At 45.6% G+C, this 18,944-nt stretch overlaps 1 protein-coding gene across 2 annotated transcripts; it reads right to left on the reverse strand.

The window, feature by feature from the left end:
• Positions 1-835: 835 nt before the first annotated feature.
• On the reverse strand, positions 836-18,782 carry TNFRSF1A (TNF receptor superfamily member 1A). Of its 2 annotated transcripts, XM_074853563.1 has the most exons (10): positions 18,617-18,780; positions 8,546-8,747; positions 8,107-8,235; positions 7,660-7,803; positions 6,002-6,083; positions 5,610-5,677; positions 5,274-5,396; positions 4,880-4,917; positions 3,949-4,108; positions 836-2,380 (listed from the first exon to the last, which is right to left on the reverse strand). In XM_074853563.1, exons 1-10 carry the CDS (start codon positions 18,653-18,655, stop codon positions 2,079-2,081), a joined length of 1,287 nt encoding a protein of 428 aa, XP_074709664.1. In that variant the 5' UTR covers positions 18,656-18,780; the 3' UTR covers positions 836-2,078. The 2 variants fall into 2 exon arrangements, with proteins under 2 accessions (XP_074709664.1, XP_074709673.1); XM_074853572.1 differs by lacking the exon at positions 5,274-5,396 and having other exon boundaries at positions 18,617-18,782.
• Positions 18,783-18,944: the final 162 nt, after the last annotated feature.

The following is an 18,944-nucleotide window of genomic DNA, read 5'->3' on the forward strand; positions in this document are numbered from 1 at the left end:
CACCGTGAACTTTTAAAATCCAGGTATTTTAATGATGGATTACACAGTAAAAAAACCCCAAACACCAAACTAATCCCTTAAATGTCACACCTGGAAAGGATTTTTGATGATTTCCCCACTTCAAACAGTTTCACATCTAGAGTAATTATTACATTGTTGTGCTTGTTGAACAAATTATGAAAGAAATACAAAGAGTATTAGAATGAACTTCGTACCACCTCCTTTGATTTAAAAACAACAAAAAAAATCAACCTCAATTAAAATAGCGTGCAGGCATAGCAAAACAAAGCCTCAAACTGGAAATTAAAACTGACTTAATTTCCTGGCCTTGTCACTGTCATGAACTTTCAAGTTTTCTCATCAGAGTAGGAACAGGACCCTTCCTACTCTGTCTTAACACGGTGCTTTGGTTTCTCAGACAAAAACATGCTTCTGTAAGATTAGCACTAAAGTATAATCGATTATCATTCTTTTAAAGATATTTTCCTCTTTAAAAAGCCAAATACAAAATGACTCGCTGTATGTTGTTTAAAAACTCACTTTAAATACAGTAGCACCCCCTCTGACTCATGAATATCTGAGAAGACCTGCAACCGGATTTAATTTCAGTCCTACTTCCTGCCCTCAGCCAGTTTCCTGTGACTTGAGGGCAGCTAAACTTTACATACAAAAGTTCATAAAACTTGTTTTTCAAAAAAAAATTTCATGAGACCATCAAGCCACCCACACTCTTGCAGCCCAGTCTGGCCACTTCTGGAAGTTATTCCCCTTCCTCTGCCCCCACTCAGTCACAGAAGAGAAGTCGATATGGACAAAATCAGAATGGAGGCAGAGGTAAAAATATGAATTTTAATCCAGAGTATTTAGTGTATTTATAATAGAAAGTTTTGCTCTGGTCAAGGGATTAGAGATTTAAAAAAAAAAAAAATCCACGTTACAAATGTGTGGACAACCTGCACCTGATGCAGGCTAATTGATTTTTGCTTCTTCTGTTTCCCCCAGGGTAATACCCATGAGAAAGTGATGGTCAGAGCCTGGAATGGCTCCCACACCCACGCAGCAATCACAGAATGCAGTCCAGAAAGTAGTGTGAAGTTATTCAACAGTTGCTAAAATATATATATATATATACACACACATGTACACATACACAGTTCCCTTTGCAGTTAGATCAGATTCAGCAAATTGTTCAGAGATAAGAGAAGCAGGTAGACACAAGCCCACCAACCTGTGTGTACCTTCTCACCCAGACGCACACATCCCTTCCCACTCTGCGCTTGGACAAACACACAGGCAGGTGTTTTGTTAATGCTATCTTACATGGTTTCTAGGTACAGAAAAAAAGCTTGAGAAAAAAGCACCAACCCTCTCATCTGACTCAGTGGCTCGGAATCCTTATTCCTCTTGAGCCTGAGGGAAATGGGGGTGTGGAAAGGATAACATCCTCCTGTTTCTCACAGAGCCACCACTTCTGATCTCTGTGACTCTTCTGCCACAGCGATAACTAGTTGATACCGAAAGAGGGCAATCCTCCCCTGCTCCCAGAAGCAGGCACATCCTCCCACCATTTCCCTTCAGTCAGATTTAGCAATCAAAGGGCTGCAATGTGAGCCAGTTCAACTGTCTGATTTTGCAGAAAAATAGATCTGCAAAAAGTGAGTACTTGACCATCTGAACAGCCAGCTTAACCAAGTCACCCTACAAATTTACCCACCACATGGTGGGTAGAGCACCTGTTTCAGCAACAACTTGTCCACAGAGCAGCTGATCTTTCAAGTCACTCTAAGCTCCTGTTTTCATCTTGGTCAGAGTCCGCACACCACTTCCTTTATGAGGTGCTTCCCCTCCTTGGGAAATGAGTTGTTGCAGAGGTCTGTCTTGGCTTAAAGGTGTTGAACTACAAGGTGGTTGAGAAGCAAACCTCAGCCTTCCTCCAGCATAATCTGCTGCCGTCTCCAACAAACCCAGCTGAAAAGTGTTAGAAAGATAGAGCAGTATGAGAAAAGGAAGACGGGAAAGGAAGGGAGTTATGATCCTCTCTTAAGAGTCATAGCAAGGGAAACTAAAACAGAAATAGATTAAAGATGATTGTGGAGGCTGCAAGGTTGAGGAGAGTTCTGGTTTAGCAAAGCCTCTTGAATAGCTTCACTGCAGCCACTCAGCTCCATCTGGTTGAGAACACAGCTGATGTGCTCCACAGTTGCAGCATGGCCCATCCGCAGTTTCCACAGTCTAAGCATTTCATACTGGGCATCTCGTAAACGCCGATGCTCAATTTCAATTCGCTCTAGATCATAGTCACTCAGACCCAGACGCCTCACAAACTCTTTCCACCGAGATGGCGGTACGTGATCCACCACAGTGTAGAGAATAGCAGGGTCTGTGAAAAGAGAAGAAAAAAGTGTGAGAACCAGGATTCTGCAGTCTCAAGGAGAATGCAATTAATCCAGGGCTGGATGGTGTCTTGGGATCGTGCATTGCCCCATCCTGTTCAGGTCTTCTACAGAGTAGGCACACAGACTCGTGTGATGCCCAGATTTGCTCTTATCACTCAAAAAGCCAAAGGGAATGCTTCCATATGCTCTTGTGTAAGGTTGAGCAGAGCTGACCACACATGCTTAGGGCCTTGCTACCACACGTTCCTGCAAAAGGAATGCTCTGGGTCACTATCCCAGAGGCATTAAGACTGACAGCCTGTCACCACATATGACAACCCATTTTGCTGGTAGGGAAAAGGGACAACAGAAAGGCCTTGCATAGGTGTTTAGCATATACAGCCTCTGGACACGCTTCTGCCTTTGTACTGTGCCATGCATGAATGTTGTGGTTTGAGCCCAGAAGGCAACTGAGCACCACAAAGCTGCTTGCTCACCCCTTCCCCCTCAGGAATGGGAAGGAGAATATACAACAAAAGGGTTGGGAATTGAGATAAGGACAGAGAGGCATGACTCACCCCTTACATGTCACAGGCAAAAGACAGACTCGTTAGGGGAAGAAAAAGAATGTTCATTTAATTCAAACACCATCAACACCACCACTTAACAGAGTAGGACAGTAAGAAGTATAACCACATCTTAAAAACACCTTCCCCACACCCCTCCCTTCTTCCTGCGCTCAACTTTGCTCCTGATTTCTCTACCTCCTCCCCCTGTAGCGGTGCAGGGGGCAGGGAATGGGGGGGTGCAGCCAGCCCTGCCGCTCCTTCCTCCCCAGGGAGAGGACTCCTCCCATTCTCCCCTGCTCTGGCGTGGTGTCAGGAGACAGTCCTCCACTAACTTTCTCCCTCTCACGGGTTGCAGCTCTTCCCAAGCTGCTCCAGCGTGGGTCCCTCCCACGTGTTGCAATCCTCCCAGTGCTGAACGACAACAGCGGGGGCTTCCCACAGAGTCCAGGTCGTCTTCAGGCGCAGCAACCTTCTCTGGTGTGGGGTCCTCCACAGGCAAGTCTCTGCTCCACCACGGACCTCCAATGGGGGGGGGGGGGGTGGGGGGGGGGGGGGGGTGCAGCCCTGCCATCTCACCACGGGCTGCAAGGGCATCTCCACTCCGGCACACCTCCCCCCTTCTCCTTTCTTCCACTGACCTCGGTGTTCGCATATGTGTCCTCCTCACAATTCCTCCTCATAACTCCAACTCCCCCTCACCGGTTCCCCTTCTTAAATACGTTATTACAGAGGCACAGCCACCGTCGCTAATTGGCTTGGCCTTGGTGCAGAGGTGGGTCCGACTTGGAGCCACAGGAGCTTTGAGAAGCTTCTCACAGGGGCCACTGCTGTATCCCCCTCCCCACTACCAAAAACCCCACCACACACACAAACCCAGCACAATGAACATACACGCAGGTCATGTACACCAGCTCAGGTCTGTCCAACATCCTCCTAGCCGTGCTTGCACAATCAGGTTCTCATTTGTCTGGGGAAGGAGGGAAGGGTGGGGGAGTTTCACTTACTGTCTGGAAGCTGCGTCTTCCTGGCAGGTCTGACACAGTCTGGTAACTCATGGGAACTTTGCAGCAGAGGTGCAGGTGGTGGTGTTGCATTCACTGACAATTCTGTTTCTTTCTGGGACTCAGGAAGAAGGATGGAAATTTCACTTCTTTTTACCTCAACCTAAAAGACATGTTTTCTTAGTCCAGAACCACCCACAACAGCACAATACACCTGTTTCTTGCAAGGAACCACTAGCTTTACATACTAAAGTTTATCCAAAATAGGTGGGGAGCAGGTGCTGAGGTTTTAATTCTTCCTAATGCCTTGTTTGAGCAGAAGGCACCACAAATTTCTTTCCAGCAGAACCCAAGGAGTTTAACTCTCTTTTGGCATCTAAAAACAGTAGTCTGGAAAAAAGTATTTCTTTACAAAATCAGGTAAGGCTGGAACCTGAAATCACCACCATTCTAGAAGCTCCACATGCCACCTTTTCCATCAGCCTTCTCTGTAAGGCTGTGGAAGCCCTGCCTCAACTACTGCTTGGGCCCTCTTAATGGCAGAACAACATGGGACCTGAGAGAACACTGTGAAGCAGCACTGAGAGGCTTGTGGGGTCAAGATCTGAAGTGAAATAAAATTAGTTAAATCCTTCAAGCTTAGGGTATATAGGGAGAAAAAGGGATTAAGGAGCAGCTATCTGAAAATAATGCATCCAGAAAGAAAAAAGCAAAAAGCCAGGAGATTGAAAAGCAACCTCTAGAAGAAGGGATGTCAAATGTTAATGGCTTCACCCTCTACAGGAAAAGACTTCTGAATTAAACAGCCCTATTACTCAGCTCATTTGAAAATACAAGGCCTAAAAACAGCCCTTGGGGAAAAATGTTACTCTGGATCCCAGGCTAACACAGTTGAAAGCAGAAAGAAAGATCTTATACCCATCCTCTTGCTCACCTCAGATACTGGCTCCTTGGTTGTCTGCGGCAAAGAAACTTTAAAGAAAAAAAAAAAAGAAAAAAGAAAGCAGAAATTATTTTCGCTTCCTCTCATCCCAGAGAAAACAGGAAAGCAGCTTGCACAATCCTGCCCTCAAAAAGGTTTTCTAGCAAAATGCACATCTCCCAGCAATGAGCTCACATTGCACTTCCAATCACAGCTATGGTCATGGATGCAGAGTTGCAAGAACTGCACCAATACGCTTAGCTGTCGAGTTCTTGTGTTCCTCTGGCCTTGCAGCAAAGCAGAGTAACGGGATCCCACTTCTTCCCTCACACGTGTGCGCATACACAAGCACACAGAGAATGATGTCTATCCCAGTTAATATCTCTGCATATGCTGCTGTACTCACCACAGGAGTAGAAAGACGACGCTATCCCATTTTTCTGGACCATCTTCACTATTTTATTTACAACATAGAGGACAGAGATAACTCCAAATATTGCAACAATGATGCCAAGGACAAGGCTCCCATCTGGACAAAAGGATGAGGGCAAATGAGTGAATGACTGAGAAAGGAGGATGTAAGTGCTAGAGGAAGAACAGCAAGTGAAGATGTGCAAATGGTAGGGAGAAAAAGAATAATGGTTTGAGAGAGTGGAGAAAACAACACTTTACAGAAGGCATTAACAAAACAAAATCCCACACTGAAAAGATTTCACTGTCCCTCAGTTCCCCCAGTACTCACTCAGCCCAGACGGAGTCGGTGAGGTAGCCACTGGGCTATGACACTGCAAGCACTCTTCTCCAATGCAGCTGAAAGAGCAAATCAGAGAGGTGAGCACGCATGAAACAAAACACCAGCCATGTGCAACAATCCTAAGTAACAGATGAGTCAAGACGAGCCTGCAAAGCAGAGCAATGCAGTGTGGCTAGTGGCTTTGGGTTCTTAGTGGGCTGATGCCTACATGGAGAAGACTGGGGGTGGCAGAGGGGAAGACCCAATTGCCTTGGAAAAGCAGAATGTTGTAAAGTTATGTCAAGATGGACAGAGCCTTGTGAAAAATTTCCTCCCCCTGTGGGGCTTGTGTCTGCTCTCTCTCCTACTCAGCAGAGGGGCATACAGAGAAAAAAGCTCACCTGTTGCAAGGCTTGCAAACGTTACTAAGTGTCAGGAAGAATCCCGGCTTACACCTGCAAATTGTGTCTCTGTTCTTTGAACCTGTAGAGAAAAGAAGAAACTGTAGCCATAAACTGGATGGAGAAGAAAACAAAAGGAGAAAAATCCACTCCCAGATGGGTGGGAGATTATCCCTCTTTAAACTCAGAGAACTGCTACTGAAGAAGAGAAAAAGGATCAGTCTATGTTTGAGGACAGGGTTGGGGGAGGATAAATATAATAAAAAGTAAGGGTACCACTATCCTGGTAGGTCAGAGGCCTCTGTAGAACCTTGGAAAGGGACTAAAATTACAGTGCAACTGAAATTGGTCTAACGGATAATGGCAGTTCCAGCACAAAAGCAGGGAAAGTCACTCAAGTTCAAGCAGCATGACAGGAAGGGGAAATCACATTAGTAAGGCAAAGACAAGGGAGAAGTGGTCCCTGAGCAGCTGGGACTCGTGAGGAAGTCAGTTCAGGGCAGGCAGAAATCACTTCAAGCCATGGGACACATTCACTCCTGCGATCTGCTATGCTGTGAGTGGAAGGGGTAAGAAATGAAAGAGCTATTGCTTCTAAGCAAGTCACAGTATGGAGACTGAGTAAAACAGGTATGGGGAAGAGCAGGCAAGAATAGTGATGGAAGGACATAAAGTTGCATGACGGGAGGGAAAAAGGTGCTTGAAAAAGAAGCATGCGTTCTGCGGCAAGCAAGGGACAGGACAAAACCAGTTCTACATCAGCCAAGAGGGAAGGAAATTGCTCAAGGGCAGCATACGATGATGACCCTTGAGGACAGGTGTAAGCGTGGAAACCGTCCTAGAGGAAGATTACTGAGCACCAGAGGGAACGAATTCACCAGTGAGACACTAAAGCTCACACTAGGCAAGGTAAGAGAAGGGAAAGGGATCAGGAGAAGCAGAATTTGCAAAGAAGAGGTGATAGCTTTAGGACAACAAGGTAAGGAGCATTTAAAGGACATGAACAGAATTATACAGCACAAGGTAGATGGCGGCACACATTTGGTTAACATCTCCGATTCCTGGCTGGAGATGAGGCAGCTTGGGACAGCTAACATGGGTACTTCTCCAGACACTTGCACCATCCCCAGGTCACACCCAATGCCACTCAGTACAGTTCAGCATTACCTGAGCAGCTCTTTACTTTAAAACACTGCACTGTGATGGTTCAGCAACTGACTGACAAGCAGTTCAGCTGGGCACTGGGACTAGTGGTATTTTCAGCCATTGCACTCAAAAGTGCCTCCAGCAGTTGGAGGGAAATGCAATGAGCATCAGGAGAAATATCCACACAAAGACAAAAGACCTTGCTTCAGTGCATGCAAGGTAGAGGTACCAAAATTAAGTAGCAAATATCTCCTCACAACAGCCAAAACCAAGAAACCATTCAAGGACAAAAGGAAAGTAGAAACTGTGATAGAAAATAGGGTTTGATGCCAAGGCAGGCAGAGAATGGCAGTCTTTCTGGGGAGAGTGGGTGAGGAAAACCAAGAGATGTTCCAAAACTACAATTACGTCAGGGCAAGGCACTGCAGCGTGTCAGAAAGTGAAAGGAGGGGCTATTAATGTCTACTGGAGAACAGTATGTCCATAGTGGAGCCACACCCATCCATACTCACAGTTGGCAATAATCCCATTGACACACGAGCTGCAGTTCCTACACTGGAAGAGATCGGACAGGCCAATCTGATACTGATGCTTCCGACAGCCGCATACAGTATCTTGCTTTGGGGTGCAGGGGGTCTCTACTATCTGCCCAAACTCTGTGGAAAGAAAGGAGAAGTGATTATTCCAACCTCTTCCTTTACCTTGAGCTAAGAGATGCAGTGGCAGGTATTGCTATCCCCTAATCTTCCCAGAAAAAGGCCAAAAAGGCCTGCAAACTCTGTCTCAGACTGTAGTAATTTGGTAACCCTTATTCCTGCTGTCCCCAATCCTTTCCCATACACTGTCCTTCTGCCCATTCAATTGCTTACTCTTCCAAGCTTCTTGCTCATCTTGCCATCCCCTCCAGCCCCCTACCCACCAGTACCACACATTTTCATCAGGTCCTACAGATAACTCACCCATACGGCAGTGTGTACACTGGAAGCATTTAGACATGGTGTTATCAACAGCTGTGAATGTGCCATGAGCACACGGAAGACAGACAGGTGCCTGGTCAGGCCGATCACAGTCTTTTGCCTTGTAGGTACCTGCAAGAAAATCACTTAACAGAGCTCTGACAGAAACGCAAATGCGTTGTCTTAGGGAGGATGGGAGTCATGGATTGCTCAGAGAAACCCTGAAGTTGATGGTGTAAGGACCAAGTATACTTCCTCTCACCAGTGTGAAGAACACTGACAGACCAAAAGAAGAGACAAGGAATGACAATTTATCCAGGTAGGGATAGGTACCAAGGAAAGGGAGCACTGATGTAGCTGTAGGAGAGAGACAGTTTGAGAGTACCGGACAGGGAAATGCCTCTAAGGTGAAGGTCACTATTACTGTACTCATTTTACGTACCTGCATGGCATCTCATGCAGCAGTGAGTCTCACTGGGATGTAGGTATTGTCCCAGTAGACACTGCACCTGCCTCTCTTCTCCCCTCAAGGGGTTAGAGGGGTCTCTTCCATCCAAAGCTACCCGATGGACTTGCAATGTATATGGCACTGGAGCAATTCCTACAGATTCCTTTGATAACACGCAGATGAATGTTAAGATAACCTGTAAATACAGAGGGAGAGAGAGGGAAAGAAACAGGAAGAGAAACAAGGTGAGAAAACATCACATCCCCTTGCAGACTGCACAGCTGACTTCAGCACTTACAATTAAACCTTATTAAACAGTGAGTTCAATTGACTTGACCAATTCTGCTATCAGGACCCTCCACTGACAAACGTGTGGAGGCAGATTAGTTACCACAAAAAGCCCCAACAAACTCATGCCTATCATCTGTGTTATTAATATGCCATATGTCTTTATGACAAACTGATTGTATATAAAGCAAATACTTTTCGTGATGTGCAATTCGTAGATGGAATGCCTTGAAAATGCTGCAGCTTGCAAGAAAGTTACTCAAGAGCAAAGAATGTTTTTATAAGAAAGGCAGTAAGACTGCCCATCTAGAAACAGTTCCAGAGAGAAGAATGCATCCAGTACTTGCGGTTCTACTGACTAAATAAACCAGATGGAAAGTTTGGAGTAAGAAGGCAGAGGAGGATCTCACTGCATGCAAAGTAAAGAAAAGCTTCCAAAACTCCTCTTGAGCAAGCCAGCCCTAGAAATGTGGGAAAGTTAGGTTTTCGACTTCTCCCCATAAAACATAGATTCTTCCTTTAAAACTGCAGCTGTTAACATTCGGTCTGAGCAGTCTGCCACAAAAATGTGCACTTTTTTCTTTTTTTAATTCCTTTAAGATTTACTTGCTATTTTTCATTTTGAAGATGACTGTTGTCAAGAATTTTAACAGAAATATTAAGATTAGCACGACTGCAGTATGACTGTAAGAGAGCATGAGCGTGTGTACACACAGACGCACGAAGGAACAGCAGAACGAAGGGTTAAAAGAACAGCCTCTACAGATAATGAAGGACACCATTCCCTGCACGCTGTTTTCAGGACGCTATTCCCAGCAGCGAAATTGAGAAATGTGCTGTTTATGTCCGAGCCAAAAGGTCTACACTCAGCATAGATGACTCATTGGCAAAAGACCCTGCACTAGGAGGATGGTAACAAAACTGCAGCATATCACAAACACGATTCCTCTGCCTGTTGGCCCAGCAGAAAAAGACTCTAGGCATGTATTTCAAACATGCCTTCAGACAAGGAAAAAACACAATAACAAAAAGGTTAAAAAATTATAAAATAAAAAAAAAAAAAAGAAAAACAACTTGACCCAAGATTTATGGAGCCTAAAGTCAGCAAGTTTCTATGTCAAACGTCCATCCCATACCAGCTGATGACATCCAAGGGGTATGATGGACTTGTCCAAAAAGTAGTTTGTAGTGCCACACCATCTGGACATACGTGTGTTAGTGCTTCTGGGTATGTCGTGGAGAGCATGTGCCAATGTAGTCTATGCATCGGATGGTGTGAATGCATGAAAATCAACTCCTTTTTTCTGCAAATAAATACCACCCCAACCCATCCATACAATCTCTGTACACAGAGTTTTACTACACTACCTTCCCTACATTGTAATGTTTTCCCAGCTTGCTTTTTTGAAAGTGGCAAGATGTGTAGCTGTAGAGGCACAGCTTCAGAGTTCTGTTTCTTTTTGCTTTTTCAGCTAGGAGAGTTATAGCAAAAGCAAAGCAAACCAATAAGGGTAAACCACAATGCTGATACCAATTTTGTGGTTGCAAGCTTAAGAGAGGATACGCAAAAAGAGATGGCTATGACAGCCCCATGCTGTCCTGTTTCTCTCAAAATTAAAGCTTTGGGGGAAAAAGGTACATAGATGAAAGCAACTTAAAACCTCAAGGATAGCACTTTGTAACTCTGACAAAGCAAAAACCCCATTTTTCAGAGCACTCTGTCATACAAAGACATATTCACTAGACCAGATGTTAAAATGGTGAACAGGAAAAAGAAAACCACATATTTAAATAACTATCATTTCAGACTTAATTAGCTGACCACACAATAAATGCAAGTACTCCAAGAACTCAGTAGAAATAAAACTCGTTTCAGCAGCTGACAGTCTTACAAGACTGATTGCTTGCAGGAAAATGGGTGAAAGATCTTTCACATAGATGGCCTGACAGCAAAATAAAAAGTAAAATAAAAAAACAAAATCCTGATTCTCTACCCAATGATTAATTCCCCGACACGGGAATATATATAACTAGCCCCTAGGTCAGACAAGTCAGCAATAGAAACAACAGAAGAAAGCATCAAAGATCAAGCCAAAAACACATAGAAAATTGGTCAGATGCACCTTCAAAAACAAAATAAAACAATACAGGTGTTTTCAGTTTTTCAGATTAAGTGAAAGCATGTCTCTAAGTGTAATCAAACCAGAGTTAACACATTATCACTGATGAAAATCTGAGGAACAGAGAGTCACAAACCACAAGTGACTCACAAACCAGCGACTCGGCCTTCCAGAAAAATCATTCATATGACAGGGAAAAAAAAAAAAAAACACCACACCACCATCTTAAGCAACTCCCCAAGCTGTTCAGCAGTATACTGATTTATACCAATGACAGAATTCATAAAATTCAGGAAATACATGAAATTAGAATAGCACAGAATATTTCACAGTTGGAAGGGACTTACAACGATCAACTAGTCTGACCGCTTCAGGGCTGACCAAGTTAAAGCATGTTATTAAGGGCATTGTCCAAATGCCTCAAACACCCACAGGCTTGGGGCATCGACCACCTCTCCAGGAAGCCTGCTCCAGTATCTGACCCTCTTGGTAAAGAAATGCTGCCTAATGTCCAGTCTAAACCTCCTCTGGTGCAGCTTTGAGCCATTCCCACATGTCCTATTGCTGGATCCCAGGCAGGAGAGCTCAGCACCTCCCTCTCCACTTCTCCTCCCCAGGAAGCTGCAGAGAGCGATGAGGTCGCCCCTCAGCCTCCTTCTCTCCCAACTAGACAAGCCCAAAGCCCTCAGCCACTCCTCACAGGACATTCCTTCCAGCCCTTCCACCAGCTTAGTTGCCCTCCTCTGGACGCGTTCAAGGACCTTCACATCCTTCTTCAGTTGTGGGGCCCAGAACTGCACCCAGCACTCCAGGGTTGGCCGCACCAACGCTGAGTACAGCGGGACAGTCACCTCTTTTGCCGGCTGGCCGTGCTGTGTTTGATGCCCCCCGGGATGCGGTTTGCCCTCTGGGCTGCCAGGGCAGGCTGCTGACCCACACTGAGCCTGCTGCCGACCCGCACCCCCAGACCCCTTTCTGCAGGGCTGCTCTCCAGCCACTCCTCTCCCAGTTTACACTTGTGCCCGGCGTTACTCCTCCCAGGTGCAGAATCCGGCATTTGTTCTTGTTAAATTCATCCCATTAACCATAGCCCAGTGCTCCAATCTATCTAGATCCCTCTGCAAGGCATCTTGTACCTCAAGAGAGTCAACAGCACCTCCCAGTTTGGTATCATCAGCAAACTTGCTAACGGTGCATGCAGCTCCTGCATCCAGACCACTGATACATATTGAACAGAACGGGTCCTAGAAGTGAGCCGTGAGGAACACACCTGGTGACTGGTCACCAGCCGGATGTGGCCCCATTAACCAAGCAATGAAGCCTCGAGTCATTGGTGACAGCTCACCAATGCAAAGTCTAGAGGTCTTCTACTACTGAAATAAGGTGATTTTTCCATCATTAGATTTATAACATGCTCTGATTCCACAGACCATAAGAACAAGTACCTACTAACCAGTGCTGCATAGAAAAGTGGACAGCATGTATTACCCAAGCCAAATGATAATTCAAACCACCAAACCACATCATGCACACCGGTGATTCACATTTTTAGTGAGCAGGGACTTCCCAGGAAAAAAAGAATCAGCAGAAACTCTAGGTTTTACTTTTGAAACTGCTGCAGAAATAAACAAAATATGGCAGATGAAAACAAGAATGCTGCGTCCTTAAATCATTCCACCCCTCTGGGTGACAGCTATGTGTCCCATACATTCTTCTCACATGTGAGGCAACCCTAGTTCCTTCTTATGTCTCATGCCAGCACTTACTGCCTGGCAGCTACAGTGAAAAAAAAAAAACAACACTGCAAAAGCTCAAAAGCTCTTCTATGCAAAGCTTTGGCGGCTGAGACAGGATTTAGGAGTCCCTGCACCATCTTCAACCTCAAATATTCTTGAATTACTACCACCACTTCAATTCACACCCTTGCTGCTGTTTCCGCCACATCAGGCCATGCACCGAGAACTGCAAGTGAGGTGACATCTCTACAGTGTCGTGGTTTAACCCCAGCCAGCAACTAAGCACCACGCAGTCGCTCACTCACTCTTCCCCACCTCCCAGTGGGATGGGGAGGAGAATCAGAAAAAAAAGTAAAACCCACAGGTTGAGATAAGAGCAGTTTAATAACTAAAATAAAATAACAACAACAATAATAATAAATATAATAATTGTAATGAAAAGGAATATAAACAAAGAGAGAGAAATAAAACCCAAGAAAAAACAAGTGATGCACAACACAACCACTCACCACCCGCTGACCGATGCCCGAGCAGCGATCTGCCCCTCCTGGCCAACTCCCCCCAGTTTATATACTGAGTGTGACGTTCTGTGGTATGGAATAGCCCTTTGGCTAGTTCAGGTCAGCTGTCCTGGCCATGCTCCCTCCCAGCTTCTTGTGCCAGCAAACACAGGAAACTGAAAAATCCTTAACTTAGGATAAGCTCTACTTCACAACAACTAAAACATCAGTGTGTCATCAACATTATTCTCACACTAAACCCAAAACACAGCACTGTATCAGCTACTAGGAAGAAAACTAACTCTATCCCAGTCAAAACCAGGACAAGAGTAAGGCAAAGAAAGAAAGGACCAGCTAAGATAGAAGTGAAGAACGCAGCAAGATGCAAGAAAGATGGAAGCGGGGCTTGGAAATAAGAAGGGACATTTGAGAGCAGTCTTCTCAGGCCAAGGAGAAAGAAGGCACAGTATCTGAAACAGAGGGACAACGCATGGAAGTGCAGCGTATCAGGGCTACTATCCCCTGCCAATGTCCACAAGGCTAGAAAATACCAATTTATTCAGCAGGGATGCCAGAGCTCTTTATCATGCACTCTGTGCAGAGGTGTAGCCCTGCTGCTACCTGCAAGGCTCCTCGCCCTCAGGGAGAAGGGCGGAGGAAGCACCTACATTGATGCACAGGTATGACGGGAAAGCAAGGCTGGAGAGGGTTGTGTTGGAAATAAGACTTCCCTCTCCTAGAAAGCCAGAAGTGTCCAGAGTGGACCAAGGCCGGTCACAGAAAGCAAACTGGGTGGGAAGGGGCGGAATTAGACAGGTGGGAAGTGACTCCTGCCCCCATATCCAGTGCCTTGAGACCCCATGCCTGTTCATGTGAACTAACAGGAAGGCAATACTTGCTGGAGCAGACGCTCGGGTATTAGCATTCCAAACAATTCAAATAATATTGCTCATCACGAAGCTTACATTTAAAATACTTCCAAATTAATAATTTCCAGTTTAAAAACTCCTTAATGCAAAAGCATAAAGCTGAAAATTTCAGAATAAAACAATTTTATAAACCCAGATGTGCTGTTAAAACCCAGAGATTAAGAGGCTTACTCTTTTTTGTGCACACCTAACATATTCATCATTTAATAGTTTCCCCAACAACAACTTACTCAACTGCTTCTCTCAAAAAAGACTTCCCTTCTGCAAATTCCATTGTTAAACTAAAGAACTACCTGCAAATAAAAGGCATTACAAGTCATTAGAATTTCTTAATTGAAACTTCCCTTTGCATCAGAGTTCAACACAATACACACCAATGCACAAGTAATCTACTTATCAGTCATCTGTAAACCTTTTTGATGAGTCATAAAAAATTAGCCAACTTGGAAGTTCAGAGGAAAACAGAGATCCTGCTCAGGGTAACGATCTACCAAAGAAATCAGGGTGCAAGATTACCCTTTATATTTTTTGACTGCTTCAGCCATTTCCAAAAGCTCTTTGAGGTTTGCATTTTTTTTAGTCTGCTATACAAAGATGCACAAGAAACCAGAACTTCTGCTTTACACATTGAGAAATGTATATTAAAGCAACATTTACAGGAAGCTTTTCTCATTGCTCACTAAAACCTGGAAAGGTCAAAAGAAGGATACAAGAGCTGTTATTATAAATAAACCTCCATTTTATCAAGATCAGGTGGAGGAATGCTGTATTTTAGGCCTTGTCTAGAATCAGGAGACTGGTAATAGCTTTCACACAATGAAGAAATGCCTTAGAAATCTTAATTTAGAAACAAAAAAACCCTGTGATTTATCTATAAAGATCATGGACTTCACACCATAAAATGTCTGTATAAATACAGTATATAAAGTTAGAAGTTTTTATTTCATATTAGCAGAGATGAAGAGTGGAAAAGTGGCCTCCCCCTTCAATCCCAAATTGATTTTCAGCTGGGCACAAGCCCTTGACCTCTGCCTGCAGCCGTGCTCACAGTGACTCACTAGGTGAGTTTTTTAAGAGTGGGGTAATTGTCACATGCTGAGTCCCACTCATTGGAACTGATGTGCTCCTGTTTGTTTTAACAGAGAAATGTAGCAACATTGCTTTGAGATGTGCTTCCTGCTGTCAGGTTCCGAAGACCACAGTAGAAAGATCTGCCTTACTGAGGGTTCAAAGGAAGCACTCGGTCACCCAGGGATGAGGACAAGAGTATGGAAGAGAACACAAGACATCTGACCCAAATAAAAACAAAGCCCCTTTGTGATGACTAATGAAAATGGATAAGAAGGAGCAAAATGACAAAAACTGTTTTAGCCCAAATAATACTGCTAATGCAGAAAATGGATTACTTAATGAAAACTAAGGGAAAAGGCATCCAAACTGACAATACTGATTACTTGTGAGAACTTAAATTACCACGCAATTGAAATTAGCAGAGACCTGGATATCAACATGTTCTATTTGGCTAGAAGTAAACAGTCATCAAAAATAGAAATTAAAATTAGATTAATAAGCAGATCAAAAGTTGAATGAACCTGGTTAAAGAAAGCAATCAGAAATGCAATCAAATGCTATGAATTATTAGGAAAAGAACTGAGGACAAAACAGAGGGTGTTGTTATGCCAATATATAAACCCGTAAGGACTGAATCTGGACTGTAGCTCTAGTCCCCAATCCTGAGAATATAGATTAACCCAGATATTATGCAGAGAAAGAAAACAAGGATGATCAGTGGTACAGACTGGCTGCCATAGAAGGAAAGATTAAAAATACTGGTCTATAAAAGAGAAAACTGAGCAGAGGATACTATAGCAGGCCCCAAAGTCACGAATGCCATAGAGAAGGTGAACTGGGATGGCCGAAGGTGATGAACTGGGATGGCCGAAGGTGATGAACTGGGATGGCCGAAGGTGATGAACTGGGATGGCCGAAGGTGATGAACTGGGATGGCTCTTCTCTGGCTCTTCCAGTGCAAGAACTAAGGCACCGCATAAAACAAGCAGGGGACAGGTTCAAAACACATACAGGTAGGTACTTTTTTAGCCAGCACATAGTTGCTGTGTGGGACTCCCTGCCAGAGTGCTGGGGGTGCCAGAAACATGCCTGGGTTCCAAAAGAGATCATCACACCCACCAGCAGAAGAAAAAACACACCCAGGAGGCAGAAAAATGAAGACACCATTTCAACTTGGGAATTCCTACAGTCACAGATCACTGGAAACTGGGAAAATATTTTTATTTTTCATTGTTGTACACTTGCCCTGCTTCAAAACCCTTGGTAGACACCTGCCGTTGGCCACTTAGTGGAAACAGGATGGTAGACCCAACAGTTCTTTTTTACAATGCACATGGTGCCTTGGTTTTCAATTTTTATATAACGTAGCTTCCAACTTCAAAATTGCAATTCCTCCCTTTACCTTCAAAGGGTGCCAGATGCACCCTTATGGCTATTTCATCTTTTCTTCATAAAACTGAACTGCCTTTAATAAACGAAACTGCCATTTATTTTTTTTTCTTTTTAGTGCGACAGAAAACACAGAGGCCTCAGAGAAGACAGTTGCCAATTTTTCCACTATGAAAGTTAGGAGTGCACAGGGAAAACACAGAGGACCTGGGAAGTCATGGAGGTTATGGACATACGAAAAGAGAAAATGCATGGAAACATGCCAAAGGAAATTCTGAAGAATCAGAGGAAGCATAAAAGAATCAGAAAACTAGAAGGGGGGCATCAAGGAAGTAAGAAAAGCTATGAGGGCCAACATAGGATGATATGGAAAGTAAATGGAAGATGGAAGGGCATGCAACAGAGTTAGAATTTTAACACTGAAAAAAATGTATTTTATGGAAAAGATAAACATTATCTGTAATGAGTGAGTGTGGTGGCATTAACTTGAAATGACATGTAAGTAGGAGGGGAAAAACATCCTCAAAAAGAAAAAGGACTGAAGGACAATCTTCCTCCAGAATATTATTTAACTGATGACAATATAATTAATTTGGGGAATCCAATGGGGGTTTGTGCATTTTATTGCCAATAATATGAATATCACATACAGTATCTGAATTACAGAAGAGTATGTGGACCACTATTCTTAAGTCAGAATACACCTTTCCAGGTTTGCTAAGTGCTTTGAAATCCGTATGTAAGTTGACGGTTTATGTATCCCACCTAGGCCCCAGCATGGTAAGTGATCCACAGTTAGACTCAAGGTGTAGAGTGCTCCCACTCCACAGATTTAGTTCGGTTGTCCTGCCAGTGCTAGCCTTAACTCTACTACCTGGTTTCCAAAAAGCTTCCAAGCACAAAAAAATAAAACTTCTGGAAGAAGGTAACTTTGAGTAGCATAGTCACAACTTTCTGACAGCAAATTAACAACTAACCCAACCTCACAAGTCCAGTGCCATCAAGTGCAAGTGTTTGTTAGCAGGATGCTCAGGTATTTAAGGATAAACACTCTGACCTTGTAACTTCTATATCAGAATTTGCTATGTCATGATGGTAAGTGATGCCACACCCCTACTGTCACAGCTTTATCACACATCTGCTGATACTGGATGGTCATTCACCTCTAGCAGTCACACTATTCGTAAAATACTCTGATTTCTTTTACAGGTAACTTTTCACCCGCAAAATTACAATGGACAGCTTAAAAATCTTGATTTAAGATACCCAAAAAGGTCAAAGCAGATTTCCTGGCAAAGGTAAACCCGCTTTTAAACAAACCCCATAGTTTGGGGCGTAGGCAGAGCCCGCTAATCTTTGTTTAAATGCCCGCAGAGTGGCAACTGCTACTAACAGTTTACTAACAGCAACGCGCCCAGCCCGTCGCTGGCGGTACAACCGCAGGCACCCGCGGCCGACCGCGGAGCGGAGCCGGGTGAGTCCGAGGCGGCGGGAGCGGAGCTCCGGGATATCCTCCGCCATTCCCGTAAATCCAGCCGCTTTTGCCCTGACTCAGGGATAAAAACCGGAAAGGGGTTGGCCGGCGAACCCAGCGCCCAGCGGTGGGCGGGCAGGGAAGGAGGGAGCACCGCCGGCCTCGGCGGCCCCGCAGCGCGGTGACACCGCAGGCGGCCAGGGGAGGGCGGGCCAGGCGCGGCTCCGCTTCCCGGCCGCCTGTCGCCGCTCCGGTCGGCGCGGGGCAGCCTCCCCGTTCATCACGACCGCCCGCCTCGCCCCCCCGCAGGAGGAAATGGCTCCTCCGCTCCCGGGCTGCCGTGAGGGAAGCCAAAGCCCGCGGAGAGCGGGAGCGGGCGGCGGGCTGTCCGCAGAGCCGGAGCGGTGAGGAGCCCCGCGGCGGCGAGAAGGGGGCGAAGGCAGCTCGGGACCCAAAGCTCCGCGGCGGGCACCGCGCTGCAGCCCCGGGGGGTGGGGTGGTGGGGGGGGAAGCCCGCAAGCCGCCCGCTGCGGGACCGGAGCCCCCGCCGTGACTTACCGTCCCCAGCGAGCTGCAGGGCAGCGCCGGGCCGCGCATGGCTCCGCGGCCCGCTACGTCCCCATGGCAGGTCCCCCGCGCCCAGAGGAAGCCGCCCCAACCCTGCCCAGCCCCGGCTGGAGCAGCGGGGAGCGACGCTGCCCCGTCTCCAACTTCCTGGCAGCGGCGGCAGGAAAGAGGGCGGCGGGGAGGGAGGGGAGGTGGCCCGGCTCCGCGCCCCGCCCGCCCTCCCGCCCTCTCTCCGCACACCCACTGCGGCTTTCCTCAAAAATTGACACGGGCGAGCTGAAGAAAAAGAACCGAAGGTGTTTCGCGTGGCTAAAACCGA

Source organism: Strix uralensis, chromosome 2 (assembly GCF_047716275.1).
Source record: "Strix uralensis isolate ZFMK-TIS-50842 chromosome 2, bStrUra1, whole genome shotgun sequence".
In the NCBI taxonomy this organism is placed as follows: domain Eukaryota; kingdom Metazoa; phylum Chordata; class Aves; order Strigiformes; family Strigidae; genus Strix; species Strix uralensis.